This window comes from Protopterus annectens, chromosome 17.part0, assembly GCF_019279795.1.
Source record: "Protopterus annectens isolate FY-2018-M chromosome 17.part0, PAN1.0, whole genome shotgun sequence".
Lineage (NCBI taxonomy): Eukaryota > Metazoa > Chordata > Ceratodontiformes > Protopteridae > Protopterus > Protopterus annectens.
In genome coordinates, this window is record NC_056751.1 from 688,368,487 (window position 1) to 688,387,536 (window position 19,050).

Here is a 19,050-nt window from a genome sequence, read left to right on the forward strand (position 1 = left end):
CGGTTGCTGTCGCCTCTTCCCTGATGTCCGTGTGCCAGGGGTATAAAAAATGCAGCCAACACCATTTTCTCCATTCTTTCTTGCCACGTGATGCCCGAAGCAAAAGCAGTTCACAAGTGCCGGTCGGCCGACTCCTGAGATTTTTGAAATTGAATTTCAGATCCGAAGTCTTCTATAAAGCTAAGTACCCCGTTGGGGAAACTTTTTTCTTGCTCCAGACCGATGTCAGAAAAAGTTAACAATTGTATTTCTTGTGGGAAGCAAATACCTCATAAGGATTTTCATTCTTACTGTATTCCTTGCCTAGGCCCTGATTACGACATTGCTAGTTGTCGGTTTTGTGCTAGATTTAACCAACGCACTATTAAGCGTCAGTACAATTTTGCTTTTCATTACTTTGGCCGAAGGTTTAACTATATAATGCCGTCGGAACAACCGATGACCGGAATTCATAAAAAGCGCAAGGAAAAAGAAAAGGACAGGCATCCGAGGTCCAAAACCGATGACGAAGCCTCTTCTAGGCCAGTCGCCGGTTCTCAGTGAGGCACTTTCAGAGCCCCTGACACCTGCTACCTCAGAGCCACAGGCCGCCTCTGACTCCCACATGGAGACAGCTAGGCCTCTGGATACTCAAGGTATTGGCCCTTCGGAAACTAATCCCTCAGATGGGTCCGGAGCCGTTGAGCAGGCATCAGCTTCTGAGGGTGTTTTCAGACCTACACAGCTTTACATCAAGCCATCTTCAGCATCCAAGACAAAGACTAAAACAGTTTTAAAGACAAGGAAACAAGTACAGCATTCTCCAGGACAGACTTCCATGCCTAAGAAACAGATGCTCAAAATGACCGAAGACCTAATTACTTTGATCAGGGGTTCCCATCCCCCTCCTGATAAGAGGCCTAGGCAAGATACTGAATATGATTCCTCTGATCAGGTTTCCATTTCCTCTGATTCCTCTTCAGAACAGGGATACTCTATTCCTCCCTGAGGATACTGATGCTGAAGAATCTATTCCTTCAGCTTCTCCTCCTGAGGATTACTCATTTGGGGAAACCCTGCATACCATGAGGAAGCATTTCCACTGGGAGAGCCAAGATTATTCAGATTCTAAGAAAAGGCTCAGAGACTTTCTTCTACTACCTCAGCACAGACCTCTTGCTATTCCACCTGTTCTAGACATTGTAGATGATGTATTTTCAGAGTCCGGCCTGTCTCCTGACTCTATCTGCTGCACCTGTTAAGCCGGACAGATACTACAGGTTTCCAGATTCTCATACATTTCTATATAAAAACCCTGCTGCTGACCCAGAAACTATTTCTCAGGGTCCCAAGGGGGTCAAGGCTGCTACTGCAAAAAACCCTGTCCCCTCAGATAGAGATTCTAGGGCACTGGACAGATGGGGGAAAAAAGTTTACACTTCTGCTACCTTGGCTATAAGGGCTTTAAATTGTTAGTTTCATATGCTTAAATATCAGCAATACTTAATGTCTGTTAAAACAGAAAATGTTGTCAAATTCTGAATGTTCTGAGAACAAGGAATTGCAGGATTTATTGCATGCAGCTGAACAAGAGGGAAAACATACTTTGCAATGTGGTTATGATTCACTGGAGGCCTCTTGCAGGGCCGCTGTAACAGGTTCTGTTATTAGAAGGCATGCTTGGTTAAAGGAACAGACTCTGCCAGATCACGTTAAAGCAAAATTAATGGATGCTCCATTACAGCATGATATTTTGTTTGGTGTTAAGGCAGAAAAGGTGTTGAAGAAAATGGAGGATAAAGCTAAATCTATGCAGACAGTGAAGGATTTCTTACAGGTACAGCCACCCAGATTTAGCAGGAACTGGCCTTCTAAGAATTGGTCCTTTCCCATGTCAGACAGGCCACAAAGAGGCAGATACAGATGCCCTAGAGGCAAACAACAGCCCCAGGGCTCATACAGGCCCAAACAATGGGGTGCTTCTACCTCCAAAAGCGGAGAAGACAAATCACAGCCGTATAGTTAACAGTCCCAATGACTTCCCTCTACCAATGCTAAGCACTTATCTTTTGGCAGCACAATTAGGGGGAAAGCCAGCACTTTTTTCACAAAATTGGCACACGATCACCCAGGACAAATGGGTCCTAAATATAGTCTCTCAGGGCTACAGGTTCCACTTTCACACCCTTCCAAAGGCAAAAGTTATGCCAGACCTGCCACACAATCAGTGGGCAGAGGCACAAAAACAAGTTTCATCTCTCATGGACATGATGGCCATTCAGCCAGTGCCACACCAAGAGCAGGGACAAGGATTTTACTCAAGACTTTTCTTAGTACCAAGAAAGGACAAAGCATGGAGACCAATTCTGGACCTGTCAATCCTAAATACTTTTGTGGACGTTCCGAAATTCAAAATGTTGACTCTACAGCAGCTTCTGCCCATGCTGGACAAGAAGGCTTGGCTTGTAACTTTGGACCTCAAAGAGGCATACCTGCATGTCCCAATCAGACAATCTTGCAGAAGATACCTCAGATTCATAGCTGGCTCAATGCACTACCAATTATCTGCACTGCCCTTTGGCTTATCTACTGCGCCCAGGGTCTTCACAAAATGCCTGGCACCAGTAATTGCATTTTGCAGACAAAGAGGAATTCAAATATATCCGTACTTGGACGACTGCCTTATTCAAGCAGAGACCAAAGACAATCTACTAAAGCATCTGGCGTTTGTAAAAAGATTACTAATTTGCCTAGGGTACACAGTAAATGAAAAGAAATCAAAACTAGTACCCTCTCAAGAGATAATATTCCTGGGTGCAAGCTTAAATACAACTGCCCAGATGGCTTATCTCACGCCAGACAAACAAAGGCAACTGACTTCTTACTTCGAATGCATGGCAACAAAGACCCAGTTATCTGCAAGAAAAATTCTGCAGGCTCTGGCCTACATGGCCTCCTGCATTCTGCTAATTCCATATGCAAGGCTGCATATGAGGAAACTGCAATGGTACCTAAAAAGTGTTTGGACTCAATATTGCCACAGCCTGGAATCATTAATTTCACTCATTCCCTGCCTGCAACAGGAGTTTCGATGGTGGGCACAGGCCTGTCACCACAACAAGGGACAGCCATTCACTTTACCCACAGCCAGGCAAACACTAACAACAGATGTGTCAGATTATGCCTGCGGGGCCCACATGGCAGGAAAATGTATTCAGGGCACATGGCCTCCAAGCCAAAGGCATCTTCACATCAATCAAAAAGAGATGCTAGCTGTACAAAATGCCCTGACAGCCTTCAAAGACCTACTTCATCCAGGACAGCTGCTGATAAAGACAGACAATACCACAGTTATGTGGTACATAAACAAGCAGGGGGGCACACATTCCTATCCCCTCTGCAGACAAGCCATGATTTTGTGGAACACAGCATTGACCTACCAAGTACACCTGCAAGCACAATTCCTGCCAGGAAAAACAAATGTTCTGGCAGATGAACTAAGCAGAAACTTCATGGATCCTCACGAGTGGAAGCTAGATCCACAAATCTTCAGCATGATAACAAGGAAATGGGGATACCCAGACATAGATCTTTTTGCCTCCCCTCACAACTGCCAACTTCAGAGATTCTGCACAAGGACTTATCACAAACAAGCATGAAAGGTGGATGCCTTGTCATTCAGCTGGAACAACCTTACAGTATATACCTTTCCTCCACTGCCTCTCCTACCCAAGGTACTCTTAAAGGTCAGACAAGAGGAGCCGCAAATTATACTAATTGCCCCAGATTGGCCACGCCAACACTGGTACCCAATCCTAAGGAGCTTGTCCCAAGGCCCTGCTTGGACATTGCCTCAAATTCCTCATTTACTGACCCAACAAAACAATCAGATCCTGCACAGCCAACTCAGGACCCTAAATCTAGCTGCATGGCGGATAATGTAACCATTCAGAATACACCTCTCTCTAAAGCGGTTATGGATGTTATTTTGGAGGCCAGGAGGCCCAGCACCAGAAAATCTTATGCAGAAAAATGGAAGATATTCTGTGCTTGGAACCAGACACAAGGAATTGACACGCTTGTTCCAAATATTCCTCAGATTTTACAATATCTAACTGAGATGCTGGACAAAGGCCTATCCTTCTCATCAATTAAGATCCATGCCTCTGCCATTTCAGCTCATTACAATACAGACCCACCTATTTTTTCACATCCACTGCTTAGGCAGTTCCTCAGGGGGGCCAAAAATATAAGACCTCCAAGGAGAGCACCAATACCTGCATGGGACCTCAATTTTGTCTTAGAAAAACTCACACAGCCACCTTTCAAGCCAGCCAATACAGCTGAGATAAAATTCTTATTATGGAAAACAACTCTGCTCCTAGCAATAACTTCAGCAAGAAGAGTCTCAAAGTTACAGGCATTAATGGCTGTGGAACCTTTTATTATCTTCCATCCGGACAGGGTTTCTCTAAGGACAAACCCAACATTTATGCCTAAGGTAGTGTCCAGTGTGGCTCTTAACCAAACCATTCATTTGCCTACTTTTTCCCAAACCCACAGAATAAAGGGGAGAGACTTCTGCATTCTTTGGACATACACAGACAGCTACGATTCTACTTGGACAAAACTAAAGCTTTCAGAAAGACTGAGCAACTTTTAGTGGCATATGCTGCAGGATCACAAGGAAAGGCTATCTCAAAGCAGACTATTTCAAAATGGATAGGACACTGCATTCGCTTCTGCTATTCACAACATGGCAAGTCAGTGCCTAAGGGCATTAGACCACATTCTACCAGAGCAGCAGCCACCTCAGCAGCCTTCCTCAGAGGAGTACCAACCAAGGATATTTTGGAGTCTGCAACTTGGACTTCAGTGCACACTTTTACTAAGCACTACCACTTACCTCTTTACTCTAAATCCAGAGTAGGCTTTGCCACTGCAGTTCTACAGGACCTTATAGCCACTCCTAATTCTATTTAGACCCAGCCGCCCAACCTCAGCTTTGGGATTCAACCCAAGTGTAATGACTGCAACAGTGAAACACGATGAATATAGTACAGTTGTGTACCTACCATAAATGTAGATGTTCGAGTGTATTCACTGTTGCAGTCCAGGTTACCCACCCACCATCCCCCTTTTCTTTGCTGGGACTTATCTGTACTTCTCTATCCTATACAACCTATGTGATGTATTTGCTTGTAGATGAAGGTATTGTTTATTTTAGTGCATGCTTTTATAAGCAATGTTTTTTAGCCTGTCCTTTTGGGGGAACCTGACATCTGGGGCAAGAATAACTGAAGAAATTGGCGTCTGCTGCATCTTTTATACCCCTGGCGCACTGACGTCAGGGAAGAGGCGACAGCAACCGACGCCGGACCAGGACTTTGGAATTCAGGCCGACTGCGGGTAGCCTGCCAGCAGGATAACCCAAGTGTAATGAGTGCAACAGTGAATACACTCGAACATCTACATTTATGGTAGGTACACAACTGTACTTTGCTGTTCTTTGGGCAGTAAGTGTAAGTCTGTATTTGTGCAGTAACACTGCAGCATGTTAAGAAGTTGCACAGCTTTTTTGTACCGAGATGGAGGTTGTACCAGATGTGCATTTTGATACTCTTACATGGGATCTTAATGGCTAAATCATTAACACGGAGTCAGAATAGTGTAGGTGATAGTGCCAAACTCTGTGGGGTAACCATTTTACAGATCTCTTTTTATTGATATTTCCCACGAGAGACATGAACATTTTAACCTCTACCTAACTTGTAAACCACACTGAATAGTATCTTCAGACATCTTTGGGACTGAAGTTTGCAAAATAAAAACAGATTGACTGTCTTGAAAGATCTCTTCATGTCATTGAATTTTGCTGCTGTCTGAAGAACCTCTGGCTGCAATAGTATTAAACTCATTTCTAAACCCCTGTTGCAGATGTGATAGACTTTCCACTTGCTAATGTTTTATTGAGTTTGATTACACATACTATTTCATACTACTACGGTATTTTGGCATAGGTTGATAAAGAGATCTGCAGACTTGTGAAAACGGTCGGTGTGGATCTTTAGGGTGACAGGAGACAACAGCATGCTTATAGAGTGGAAGAACATTTCTGACAGATGAGAGATTAAAACATGTAAGCTATGTAGTTGTAACAAGTACCCATTTTAAGAAAACAAATGGGAAGTGAATAAGTCTAGGAGCTATGACTACTCTTTACTTCTTACAATAGTTAATTTCTAAGGACCTTTCTTGTTATGAACCTATTAACTCACAAAAAGACTGTATTGTAACCTTGTGACCATAGCTGGGATTGGCTTGTCTAATGGGACAAAAAATACTAAGCAACTGATATAGAGGGAACTTGTATTTGTTACATCATTCTTTGATTGGACCTTTGTGATGGGTTTACCATTTGTGTAGAGTCGCAAGGAGAACACTCAAAAGTCAAACGAATGAACCTGTGCTGAAAAGGAAAGGCTTCAGCACAAATTACTTTGAAGGACTGCCTTTCCACTGAGTTGAGAAGAGTTCCAAGCTACACAGATTTGTAAGGGTATACCCTGAGTAGCTGTTTGTACTGTAGATGTCCTCCAGAAAGACATTCCCAAAGGAAGCACCAGAAGGCACCCCCCCCCCCCCCCATAGAGAAATGCACTTAATCTGCAATTTCAAGCACATTTCACACGACTTCATAAGGCAAAGTAGCATGCTAGTTACTTAAATAGCAATGTTGTTATCCTTTCTACTGGGAGCAAAGAAGTTAAATGGCTCTTCTGTCATCTTGTACTCTTGCAATCTGAAAAATTGCAAATAAAACTGGCTGTGCAGATAAGTTTTAATTTGTTACAATTCTTCAGAAAGAATAACGAAAGATAAACTGTCTGCTAAGAAAGACCCCAGACACAACATTAGGGAGAAAACTGGCACATCAAAACAGAAGCATGGTCCATGTGAAAAATCATACAAGATCTTGTGTCATGAAACTCTACAGCTCTAAGATAAAATAACATAGTGGTTACCAGAAACAAAGTCCCTGGTGACATAAACTTAGAAGTTTGTAAAATCAGGCAGATCAAATGGCAGAAAAGCTAGCAAGCTCTGAGGTTCATCTCTCCACATAGATTAATTCTTCACATGGGCTGGTGAAGAATTCCATCTAACAAACTCATTAACCATTTGCTGTAATCCAATGTCCTGCTTTCTGACATTTATTTGCTTATTTACCATTTGACTGTTGTGAGTGGCTAAAGCTCCTGGCAGAGCAAGAAACCTGAAAAGTTGCAGTATTAATAAAAAAACAAGATTACTATAAATAAGAAAAATTAGTTGGAAAAAAAATGAATTGCAAGAACATAAAACTACAATGAATTAACACAGAACATTCTGTTCAGCAGCAACATGTAACAATGTAGGAAAACCAGCTAATGCTGCATACAGTCCAAAGTCCCAAGAACTGTGGGGTTAGATAAGATCATGCATGTATGCAGAAATTATAATTGTGTAAGTGCACTTACCATAACAGTAGATGTTCGATTAAGTCATTGCTACAGTAGCCTTAGCTGTATAGGTCATAGCTTGTCAAGGATGTAGCAGCCTGTCACTCTTCCAAAGCCTTTGGTTCTCTCCACCTCATGCACCCACGCTGTTGCCAGCTTGAGCTCCTGAGGGAGAAAACAGCAGCCTGTGTTCCAGAAACCTTCACAACATTCTTGCCAACCAAATAGAGAAAGGTTACTGTCCTGAGAAACAGAAAAGTATGAATACTTAACTTAGGATCAGAGAAAGTTACTAGGCTATTGGCCCTGAGGCCCTTGTAACCCTAGCCAAGAGTTTAGCCCATGTTTAGACAAGTCAGCAGAGACACAGGTGGAATCCCAGGGGTGTTTTTTTCTGTTTCCCATCCAGTTATCCAGGTTGCGCTTAAAAGTGGAGAATGAGGTACTCTGCTGGACGTGGAGAGGGGAGTCTGCTCCACAGATGGGGGAGTCTCTGGGACACAAATATGTCCTGCCAACAAGTCCTATTGATGTTACAGACCAGGTTGAGGTCGAGCATGTGGGTTTCTCGAGTCGAGCTTGACATATGGATGTGCAGCATTCCCATCAAGGCGAGGTCTGAGATTGCTTTGTATGCCAGACAGAGGTCACCTCTGAGGAGTCTGTATGAAACTGAATAGAGGGACAGGGTTTTTAGTCTGTCTGTGTAGGGCAGATGTTTGAGGCCCTGGATTCTCCTGGTGAGGACCCTCTGTGGTCTCTCCAGCTGCTGCATGTGCTTTATGAGGTGCATGTCACTGGTGGCTTTGTACTCAATAATTGGTCTTATAAGGGAAATATACAGGGATTTTATGACCTCTTTGTCCTTGGGTGAGATACCTTTACATATGAGTTGGGTCATGTAGAAAGCTTTCCGTACAATGGAAGCAACATGGTGGTCAAAAGTCAGGTTGCTATCAGCCTGGGTGCCCAACTCCCTCACGGCTGATTGCATGCTTACGACATTGTTATTAATGTGATAATATGTGGGGACATCACTCTCCTCAAAGGGGATGATGATGCATTATTTGGCATTCAGCTTGAGGCTATGTTTCTGGCACCAATCATTGAGTGAGAACCGCTTGGAGGACGTCCACATCACTTTGGAAATTGATGACTGCACCCAACTTGCAGTCATCTGCAGACCTGGTCAGCCATAACCCATTGGTTTTGGCCTGCACCTCAGAGAAGTATATCCTGAATAACAGAGGCCCCAAGACCGATCTGTGGGGTATGCCGCTCATTACTGGTGTACTGCTTGAGGTGGCTTCCCCTATTTTGATTAGGTGGGTTCCATCAGTGATCCAGTTTGGTACTTATCTGGTAACATATGAATTGATGCCTATTTGAGAGAGTTTATCTATTATAGCCTGAGTGGGGAATAGTGTTGAAGGCTTTGTCCAGGTCAAGGTAGGTGATGTGCACCGTCTTCCCCTCATCCATGGCTTTGGTGACTGTCTCAAAGAAGTCAACCATATTTAACAGACATGACCTCCTCCTGACAAAGACAAACCTTGTGGGGTCAAGTGTTTGGAGGTTGCCAGTATCACTGTTAATGAGGTACATGATAATCCATTCCATGGCTTTGCAAATCAGGCTAGTTAGGCTGATGGGTCTGTAATTTCCCGGACAGGTGGATGCTTCACCTTTGTGAAAAGGGATGACAGTGGCTCTCCTCCACTCATCTGGGACAAAGCTGGTACTCAGGCTTTGGTTGAATAGGGTGCCTAATGGCGCTGCAAGTTCAAGCCTGAATTCATGCAGGATGCAGTCTGGGAAGTTATCAGGTCCCATGGAGGCTATATTTTTACCTTTGAGAGGGCAGTGATGAACTGTTCCATAGAGATAAGGGAAGGGGACCAGATACTGGGGATGTCCTGATTTACTGATGGGGGACAGAGGGATGAAGTTTTTGCTGAATCTGCCAATTAGTAGTTTGGCTATATCTACAGCATTTTGTATGTGGTGTCCATAACCACCAGTTCTGAACAGATCTGGATGCTTCCTTTGAGATTGCGGACATATGTGAAGAAGACTTTATGATTGTCTCTAATAGATGTGGCCAATTTGGACTCAAAGTTTACTTTAGAGGATTTCATTAGTGCTCTTACTTGCTTGATCAGGCTAAGGAAAGATTGCTTCCAATTGGGCACCTGCTTCTTCCTGGTCCTGGACAGCAATTTCATCCTTGTTATATAGTTTATTTATTGCAGATGTCCAGCAGACAGGTTTACTCTTCCTTGCAGAGGATGATTTTGTCCTGTCAGGTACTCCTGATTCCATGCATCTGTACAAGTGCACGTATAGTACTTTTTTGTACAATTGGACATTAGTGCCAGTTCCTACATCAGGGAAGGGGGCTGTGAAGCTGTTTATAGCATCCCTCAGGAGGTTGGAATCAGCTTTGGAAAAGTTTTTTTGTCTGACCCTAGCTTGCGGTCGGTCAGGGGAACTGCTGGCTTCGTAAGTGACCGCTTTATGGTTGGATCTTACCAGGGAGGATGATACTGTAGGGGTGCTGCAGTGGTTACTCATGGTGGTTAATACCAAGTCCAAGATATTATCACCTCTTGTGGGGGTATCGACTAGCTGTTCCAAGGCATTTGCATTGATAAAATCAAGGAATCTCTGGGCATTTGTGTTCTGGCATGAGTAGTTTTTCCAGTCTATGGTTGGGTAAAGTTACCCAGGATCAGGGCAAAGGGTTGAATCTTGATAGCTGCGAAAAGGTACAGATAGGTGGAGTGGGCATCTTGAGTCACATTTGTGGGCCTGTAGTTATCTATGATTTGAATAGGGGCCTTATCAATGGTTAACTGCACCTAGAGTGTCTCCTGTGCGTCGTACTGTTTGACCAGCCTGGAGCTGTGTGTGTCTTTAATATATATTGAAACTATGCCTCCTTTGGCTTTGCTGCCCATGGTTTGGGTCTGAATGTATGATAGGATGAGTAACCAGGTAAGGCTGGGGTGCTCTCTGCAGCTTTGAACCCGGTTTCTGTGACTGCACTAATGTCCGCATATTCCAGGGTTAAGATGGCTTGCAATGAGTGTAGTTTCATGTTTAGACTCTTAGTGTTTAGTAGCATGACCTTTAATTTGCATTTTGTTGCAGTCTTTATGTTGGTTGTATCAACCTCATGACTTTTCCTAAAAAAGGCACTATTGGGGAGGCAAGGGCCTTTGCCCGAAGCCTGAAGTCCAAGTGAGACAGATGACCATCTCTAGCAAAGCATCATTGTCTGTCAATCATATCTTCTCAGGCTGTCAGGTACTGGATCCCCCTGGAATGATACCAGAAACTAAAGCAATTGTTAAAGTCAGTCATTTTCTGTTTGTATTGAGGCATCATTCTGGGTGATGGTAGAATGCTGCTTAATGCTAAAGACATACCTGCCTCGGACACATATTCAGCGAGCTCAATCATATCTCTCTTCATATAGTCCAGGGAGGTCCATCTCAAGTCATTGACCCCAACATGGACTATGACAGTCATAATAGTACCTGCTGTTGAGAGACTTGAGTGTATGTGTGATATGACAGATTCTGGCACCTGAAGGACAACTAACTGTGACTTTCTCCTTATCCAGCCTGGTGAGAGAAACATCTGTGTGCCTCACAATGGAGTCTCCTATGACTGATATGTTGGGTTTATGATTAGGCCTTAGTGGTTGAGAGACACAGGTGTGTGGACTATGCATTGTATGTGGTGTAGAGGGTTGTGGAGTTTGCATATGATTTTGCCTCTGAGGTCTCCTTTGTTTAGGTTTTTGTTGAGAACCTCCGCATATGTGGGTGTGTGTTCTGTAGTTGTGGGTGGTGTTTGAGGTGTACTGATTGTGTTGGTAACCTTTTCAGTGCCAGATATACTGGCTTGTGAGTGAGAGAGCATAGACTCTAGGTTCTTAATGTAATTGCATCTCTCAAAAATTGTGTTCCTAGGTGGTAGTAGTAGATGGTTGTCCGTGTACATGAGGCAGTTACTACACTGCCTCAGGATGCCCATATCAACCAGGCTGGCAGGTGGAACTGTAGGAAATTGTCCATCCATATTTGTCAGAATCTGAGGGAGAGAGGCTAGAGAGAGATAAGGGGCAGTCCTAAAGCCCAAGTGCTTAAACCAAAACTAAGAGGCTTAGAATAACAGAATTTAAACAGGCTAAAAACAAGCAGTGATAAATGCAGGAGAAAAGCTGCAATTGAAAAAAGCAAGAAGAATATAGGAGAAGGAGGAAACACAAATGCTGTAAAAGCAGCTGAATAAAGTTTTTTTTGTGTTAAGTGGAAAGGGAGAAAGGAGGAACAGAAGATCATTCAGTGTTAAGAAACTAAGGGGGTTGGCCATCCCAAATATTCTTTCTGTATTAGGTAAAATGAGCTAATGAGACTGGACTGGGAGAAGTGTCCCAGATCACATTTACAGTAGGGGGCGGGCAACTGCAAAGCCACCAAGTTTAAGAACAAGACAACAATACAGAGGGAGGGTGGGAAACTATGCTACAGCAGAAAACACTACAGAAATGTTTATCACAGCAGAAAAACAGCAGTGAGACACTAAATTAAAGTTTTAAACAGAAAAAGGAGCACTGAGACTCTAGAGAATACTTTTAACTGCAAACAAATCAATTATATGATACATTCCTTGGCAGGAAAGTCAGAACAACAAACAGATGCTTAACAAATGGGGGAAATTTCCAATTAATACCTTTCACACGGTGAAACTAGCTAAAAAAAAGCTTTATAAACAGTGAGACAGTAACAAAAGTGATTTAACAGGCCCAGTAAGGCAGACAGTTGTAGTACAACAGTGCAGATTAGTTTATAGCAATAAAATAGGCAGCAGACAATAAAAAGTGCAGTAAATGGTAAGAATAAGCAATAACTAGTAAAAATAAACAAGAAAACAGTATACTTATTGCTATATAGCACAGATCAGAGTTGTGGTCAGTGCCCCTCCTCCATTCAGAAAACTATATACAAACAAGGGGAATGGAGGGAGGGTGTGACTACAGCAGTAGTGATTTAATTGTAAATCTACTGTTATGTTAAGTACATTTACAAAACAGTGCTATGCTCATCGTAAATCAATACTACAATAGGCTTAGCTATATAGGTAAATTACCATAGCTTTCATAGCCTAAGAGGAGAAAGGATTAGGGTCTAGAAGCCCTGGGAGAATGGTCCTGGTAAAGCCTGTCTGAACCCATAAAAAGAATCCAGTTTGCAATACACTGTCAAAGTATACACAGAGGACCAAGTAGCTACCTTTAGAATGCATCTAGTGTCCATCCCTTTCCAACAAGCCATTGAGGAAGACAAGGTTTTAGTATAGTGTGCCTTAATCTTGTCTGGAATTCTTTTACCATAGTGGGAATAACGAAAGGAAATAACAAGAGACAACTGTCTGGTTATAGTCTGCTTGACACGGGTTGTCATTTCTTTGTCCCCTCATACGAAATAAATAGCTGTTCAGCTTTTCTAAATTACTTTGTTCTTTCAAGATAATACCAAACTTGCCTGTGCTCATCCTTACTGCATGTTTTTTAGGTTCAAGAAAAAAACAGGAAGATTGATGAAGTGTTTCAAAGTAAATTCTGAAAAAAACTTTTGGCATGAATGAGGGATTTGTTCTTAAAGTACTCCTGTCTCTGTGGAAAGCCAAATAGGGTTCACCCACCATAAAAGCTTGCAACTCAGATACTCTTCTTGCAAGATGTCATAGCAAGGAATAATAGCCTTCCAAGTAATAAACCATAAATCAGCATGATGAGCAAGTTCAAAGTAGAGAGAGTTAACTGTGCCAACAAAAGGTTAAGATCCCAAGATGGTGCTACCTGTTTTATAGGTGGTCTTAAATGTCAACTCCCTTTTAAGAACAGCATGACAAAAGTCTAAGTAGAAGAAGGTATGAGGGTAGTAATTCCACAAATATATTTAAGAACCAGTGCTACAAAATCACAGAAAGGACCAATGTTATTACTGCTCACCAACTAGTAAATATTTTCCATTTAGTAACAAGATTTCCTAGTAGCAGGCGTTCTTGCCTCCTTTAATACATGCTGCATATCCTCATATAAAAAATGACTAACAAATATCAAAACTTAGTCATCCAGGCAGCCAGTTGTAGTTGTTTCAAACTGCAGTGTATCAGACCTCCCATCTTATGTGAGTAAATACAATCTGTGAGAAAGCTTGTGGTAATTGCCTTTGGCCAGTTCCATAAAAAGGGGGAATCACAGTTGCCTGTGCCAAAAAGAAGTCACTACAGTGATCGCTGGATTCCTTCATAATCTTCAAGTGACTCCAAAAATCAGTTGAAAGGATGGAAAAGCATATAGGAACATTCTAATCCAAGGGAATGAAAAGACATCTGTTTTCCAGGTCTACTTGCAAGAAATCCTGTAACTGAATTTGTAGAGTAGTTTACTTTGAAGGGTGCCAAACAGATCTACTTGAGGTGTTTTCCCACGAATGTATCGATTTCTGGAAGACTCTCCCCAATTTAATTTCCACTTATGAGGGTCTGGCCTGGTTTTGCTCAGCTTGTCTGCCATTACATTTTATTCTGACAGAATGTAGGAATCTTGGAGGGTTAAACAGGGCTCATAGAGAGACCTCCCAAGCCACCATACCCAGCCTGCACAGAGGTGCAACCAGGTGTTCCCTGTTTATGTACTACATTACTGTGGGGCTGTCTGTAATCACATGTAAAGGTCTTGGAGACCACAGAGTGTGACAAGATTTAATGACATGGATGACAGCTAACATCTACTTCACATTTGTGTGCTTTTGTCTAGTTTGTTCAAAAGGCCCTGTACCTTTACCTCATTGATACAGCTCCCCATGCAAAGTCTGATGCATTTGTTGTAAGAGATTGAGCCGGTGATGTGACAGAGAAGTGGAGACCTGGATTAAAAGAAATCTGTTCTCTCTTTCCAAGAAGCTCTTTCTTTACAAAGGCCAGTATTGAAATTGGGATATCTATTGGGAGAGCATGTTGTTTCCAGTCTTTAAAAGCCATTGCATTTTTCACAAATGCAGGCGGAATCATGAGAATCATAGACACCATGAACCCTAATATTCTGAGATATTCTTTGGCTTAGGTCCGAGACTGATTGCAGAAAACTCAGGAACGGTTCCAGATACAACTTTCTCTGGATAAAGAAATGCCTCTTGCATTGACAAATCTAGAAAGCATCTTAGAAACACAATCCTGTGGGAAAGAATGGCAGATAATTTGTGAGTACTGATCTAGAAACCTAGATTGGTAAGATTTTTTACACATGTAAAGCACTCCCAACATCTGGAAAAAGACTGCAAAGATAAGCTAGTGTTCTACGTAAGGAAAATTATGAACGCTGTGCAGTCTCAAGTGGGCTTTCACAGAAGCTAGACACTTTGCGATCACTGCTGGAGAAGTAGATAACCCAAAGAATAATATAGCTAACCGATAATGTAACCCAGACATAGAAACCCTTAGAAACCTTCAAAAAGTTTTGGAAATGGGAATGTGATAAGTATCTTTCAAATTTAGTGTTACCAGAAAACTTATATGCTTCCTTTAATACCTGCAGCATGTCCTCTTATAAGTGAGAGGTAACAGGCCTTGCAATGTTAACAGTTTGAACTTTGGCACTTTTACAAACAGGCTGAGAAAGGACAAGTCAGGCACTGGTCTCAAAGAAAGCTCCATCTTTGGTACAGAAAAAAAAAAAAACTTGAATAAAAACATTTTCCCCTCTGATCTGGTGGCACCAGCTTTGACCCCCAGAGAAAGCATTGGACAGACTGGAGGAAACAGGAAAGTCTTATTTGAAGGAGAAGGGAGGATTCCCTGCAAAGAAGGTTGGCTTTCCCACTGCCATTTGTAACCCCACTGAACAACTTTTAAAACCCATTTGTCTGAGAAAATTTGATGCGAAAAGCGAAATGGAGAACTAGACTTGGACAGGCTTGAAGGAGTGTTGGAGGAAGGGGTAAGAGTATTCACAAAGATAAAAAACATACTATCTAAAACTGCAGTCTAACCACAAATAAAACCGCCAAAAGTTCTGGAATTCAGTCTCATCATTCTTTAACCCTGGCACAAATAACAACCCATGTCCACATCATTACAAACCCTTTCAAGAAATAGTCTCTCTTGAACTCTTTCTTCATAAATACTGTAACTGCCATTACTGCTAGCTCTCCCTGTGCTACATGCAGCATAAATAATGCTGCTCCACCAAACATTTCCACTACCTTCCCTCTCTCCCCACTACCTTCCCTGTCTCTACATGCTCCCCACTACCTTCCCTGTCTCTACATGCTCCCCACTACCTTCCCTATCTCTACATGCTCCCCACTACCTTCCCTATCTCTACATGCTCCCCACTACCTTCCCTCTCTCTACATGCTCCCCATTACCTTCCCTGTCTGTACATGCTCCCCACTACCTTCCCTATCTCTACATGCTCCCCACTACCTTCCCTGTCTCTACATGCTCCCCACTACCTTCCCTGTCTGTACATGCTCCCCACTACCTTCTCTGTCTGTACATGCTCCCCACTACCTTCCCTGTCTCTACATGCTCCCCACTACCTTCCCTGTCTCTACATGCTCCCCACTACCTTCCCTGTCTCTACATGCTCCCCACTACCTTCCCTGTCTGTACATGCTCCCCACTACCTTCCCTGTCTGTACATGCTCCCCACTACCTTCCCTGTCTCTACATGCTCCCCACTACCTTCCCTGTCTCTACATGCTCCCCACTACCTTCCCTGTCTCTACATGCTCCCCACTACCTTCCCTGTCTCTACATGCTATCCACTACCTTCCCTCTCTCTACATGCTCCCCATTACCTTCCCTGTCTGTACATGCTCCCCACTACCTTCCCTGTCTCTACATGCTCCCCACTACCTTCCCTGTCTCTACATGCTCCCCACTACCTTCCCTGTCTCTACATGCTCCCCACTACCTTCCCTGTCTCTACATGCTATCCACTACCTTCCCTCTCTCTACATGCTCCCCATTACCTTCCCTGTCTGTACATGCTCCCCACTACCTTCCCTGTCTCTACATGCTCCCCACTACCTTTCCTGTCTCTACATGCTCCCCATACACCCATGAGCTCAACATCCCTTCTACTCCCAGTTTCACTCTTAATCCCATCTCTAGCTCAGTGATAAAAAGACTACTGAAGCTCAAACCCTGCTCTAATACACCAGATGATATACCTCCCGTATTTCTAAAGCTTGCTGCTGAAGGCATTGCATCCTCTATAAGTATCCTTATCAATAGATCCACTCAGGAATCCTATATCCCCAAATTATGGAAGAAAGCATTCATTCTCCCTCTTCATAAAGGCAGCAAAAACATAGATATCACCAACTTTTGTCCTATTAATTACAAAAATAAGAGAGTAACACTGTGAGCAAAGTCAACAAGGCAGGCGGATGAACCTTAAAACAAAACGTTTTAATGAGTGCTTTCAGTAGAATCTGTGTCCTACCTTCATCAGACCTGATGAAGGTAGGACACAGATTCTACCGAAAGCGCTACCTCACAAATTGTCACTGCTATTTGTCGTGCCACTACATGGCCAACTGTGTTTTCATATTATAAGATAATTATTTGTTAATTATTTGTTTCTTGTATTTTGCCAATACATAAAATTCTATTTTTATTCTGCTGAGGAGCTTTTCTCCCCAGGCCTCCATTGAAAATAGGCTATGAATGGCCCATTGGACTTTTCCAGTTAACATATTGCAAATAAAATAAGTAAATAAAATAGTTCCTTTTGCTAACTGTATGTGTTCTGAGAGGCATTGCCTTTGTTGGCATAGGGCAAAGTGCATGTAAGTAATGGAATTACTATACTGCTTGTTGTAATTCTTCTAGAAATCTGAATATGATTGTTATAGAACCACACAGGGACACACACACACACACACACACACACACACACACACACACACACACACACACACACACACACAGTTATCTGTTAAATCTTGAGCAAAATGAGGAAAAACATATTTTAGCAGATTAAATTGATCACAGTTTCTTTTTTTTCCATTTCACAATAGGGATCCAAATTTGTAGAGTGGTCTTCAGCTGAAAATTTGAAGCGGACCTGGGTGAACTATGGAATAAAGAGAAAATGGTCTGATCCCCAAGAAGGGTCTGGAGAAGAGTTTCTGTATCATGCTACTCAGTGCAAGAATGTGTGGCTACCCATGGGAGAGATATTTGCAAATTAAATCCTCCACCAACACTTTTCACCTTTTGGTGGATGTTCTTTAGAACCAACAATCAAAGACTTTAAAACTCAGGATTCCAATGTTAGAAAATGAGACCTGATGACTACAAGAAGCAATTGTAGAGTTAACTTCTATTGTCTATTGATGTAATTATATTTTAAAATATACTGTACAAAAATTGCACTTAATTTGCAGTGTATGTAATTGTTCTGTACATTGAACAGGAAATAAGAAAAGACATATGGTGCCTTACCAACAGACGTACCCACGTGACTGGAAAGAGTATTTCTATATGGTGCCAGTGTTAATTATAATTTCCAGGCTGACAGCTATGGGCTTTCCAAAAATGACTTTTAAATTAAAAAATATAAACTGTTCGTAGACATGTGAGACCAAACTGTAGACGTGAGACCAAACTGAATATATATTATTTTTAATTTAAACAAGGCAGACGTTATAGAAGGGGTGACAAATGGGGGGGGGGGCTGAATGGAGCAGTAACATTTTCTTTCCAGTTCTTTTTGATGTCTTAATAAGTAGTGGTGACATTTTTCCTATCCTACAAGTAAAGCACTAAAACAATTCAATGATTACTCAGCAGACACTGACTCAAAGATGATACTTGCATCATTTGATTTTCTATGCATTCTGAACAAGCCTGTCACTTACCTTTCTAAAGAATAAAACATGGTTTTAAAATAAATGTCTAGTTTTTGCTTTATTGTTGTACTGAATGGGAGACGATAATAATGTATGCTTATTGACAGTGTATAATTTTGCACACTCCTGGCTCTGTTTGAAAATAATTACATGCATTTGTTGTCTTCTGCAAAGATGTTTGAGCACAGCACTTTACAATTTTTTTACATTGTCCAAAGATTACCATAGTACACCTTCACATCACCTTCATAAAGCATTTATTTTTATTTTCTCTTTTCTGCGCTGTCAAGGCTATGCGCTATTCTGATCCCTAAGGCTAGCCTTTGGTGTCATAGGGGAGAAAGGGGAATGTGAAACTACAAGAGAGTTACAAATTAATACTGAATTATCCTAGTGTCCCAACTTATTTTAAGATGTGTTAGGACTCAGAGGATCAAGTTTCACACTTCTGACACTTTTGATAGTGAGCCATAGCATTTGCTTGCTTGGGTTGGGAGTTGGCATAATGGGTTAAGGTGTTTACCTCACAGATAGAGGGTACAGGGTTTGATTCTGACCTTTAGGGCATGTCATGCTTGAGTTTCACTGCTTTTGTAATGATGTGGAAGTGTACTAGCTGGGTGGAGTGG

At 42.2% G+C, this 19,050-nt stretch overlaps 1 protein-coding gene across 1 annotated transcript in view; it reads left to right on the forward strand.

The window, feature by feature from the left end:
• The window catches only part of ALDH16A1 (aldehyde dehydrogenase 16 family member A1), an 818,106-nt gene extending 799,642 nt beyond the window's left edge, over positions 1–18,464 (forward strand). Inside the window, exon 14 of the mRNA XM_044059239.1 lies at positions 17,588–18,464. Coding sequence (XP_043915174.1) covers positions 17,588–17,761 — 174 coding nt within the window. The 3' untranslated portion in view covers positions 17,762–18,464. The remainder of the gene's footprint in view (positions 1–17,587) is intronic.
• The last annotated feature ends 586 nt before the right edge of the window (positions 18,465–19,050 follow it).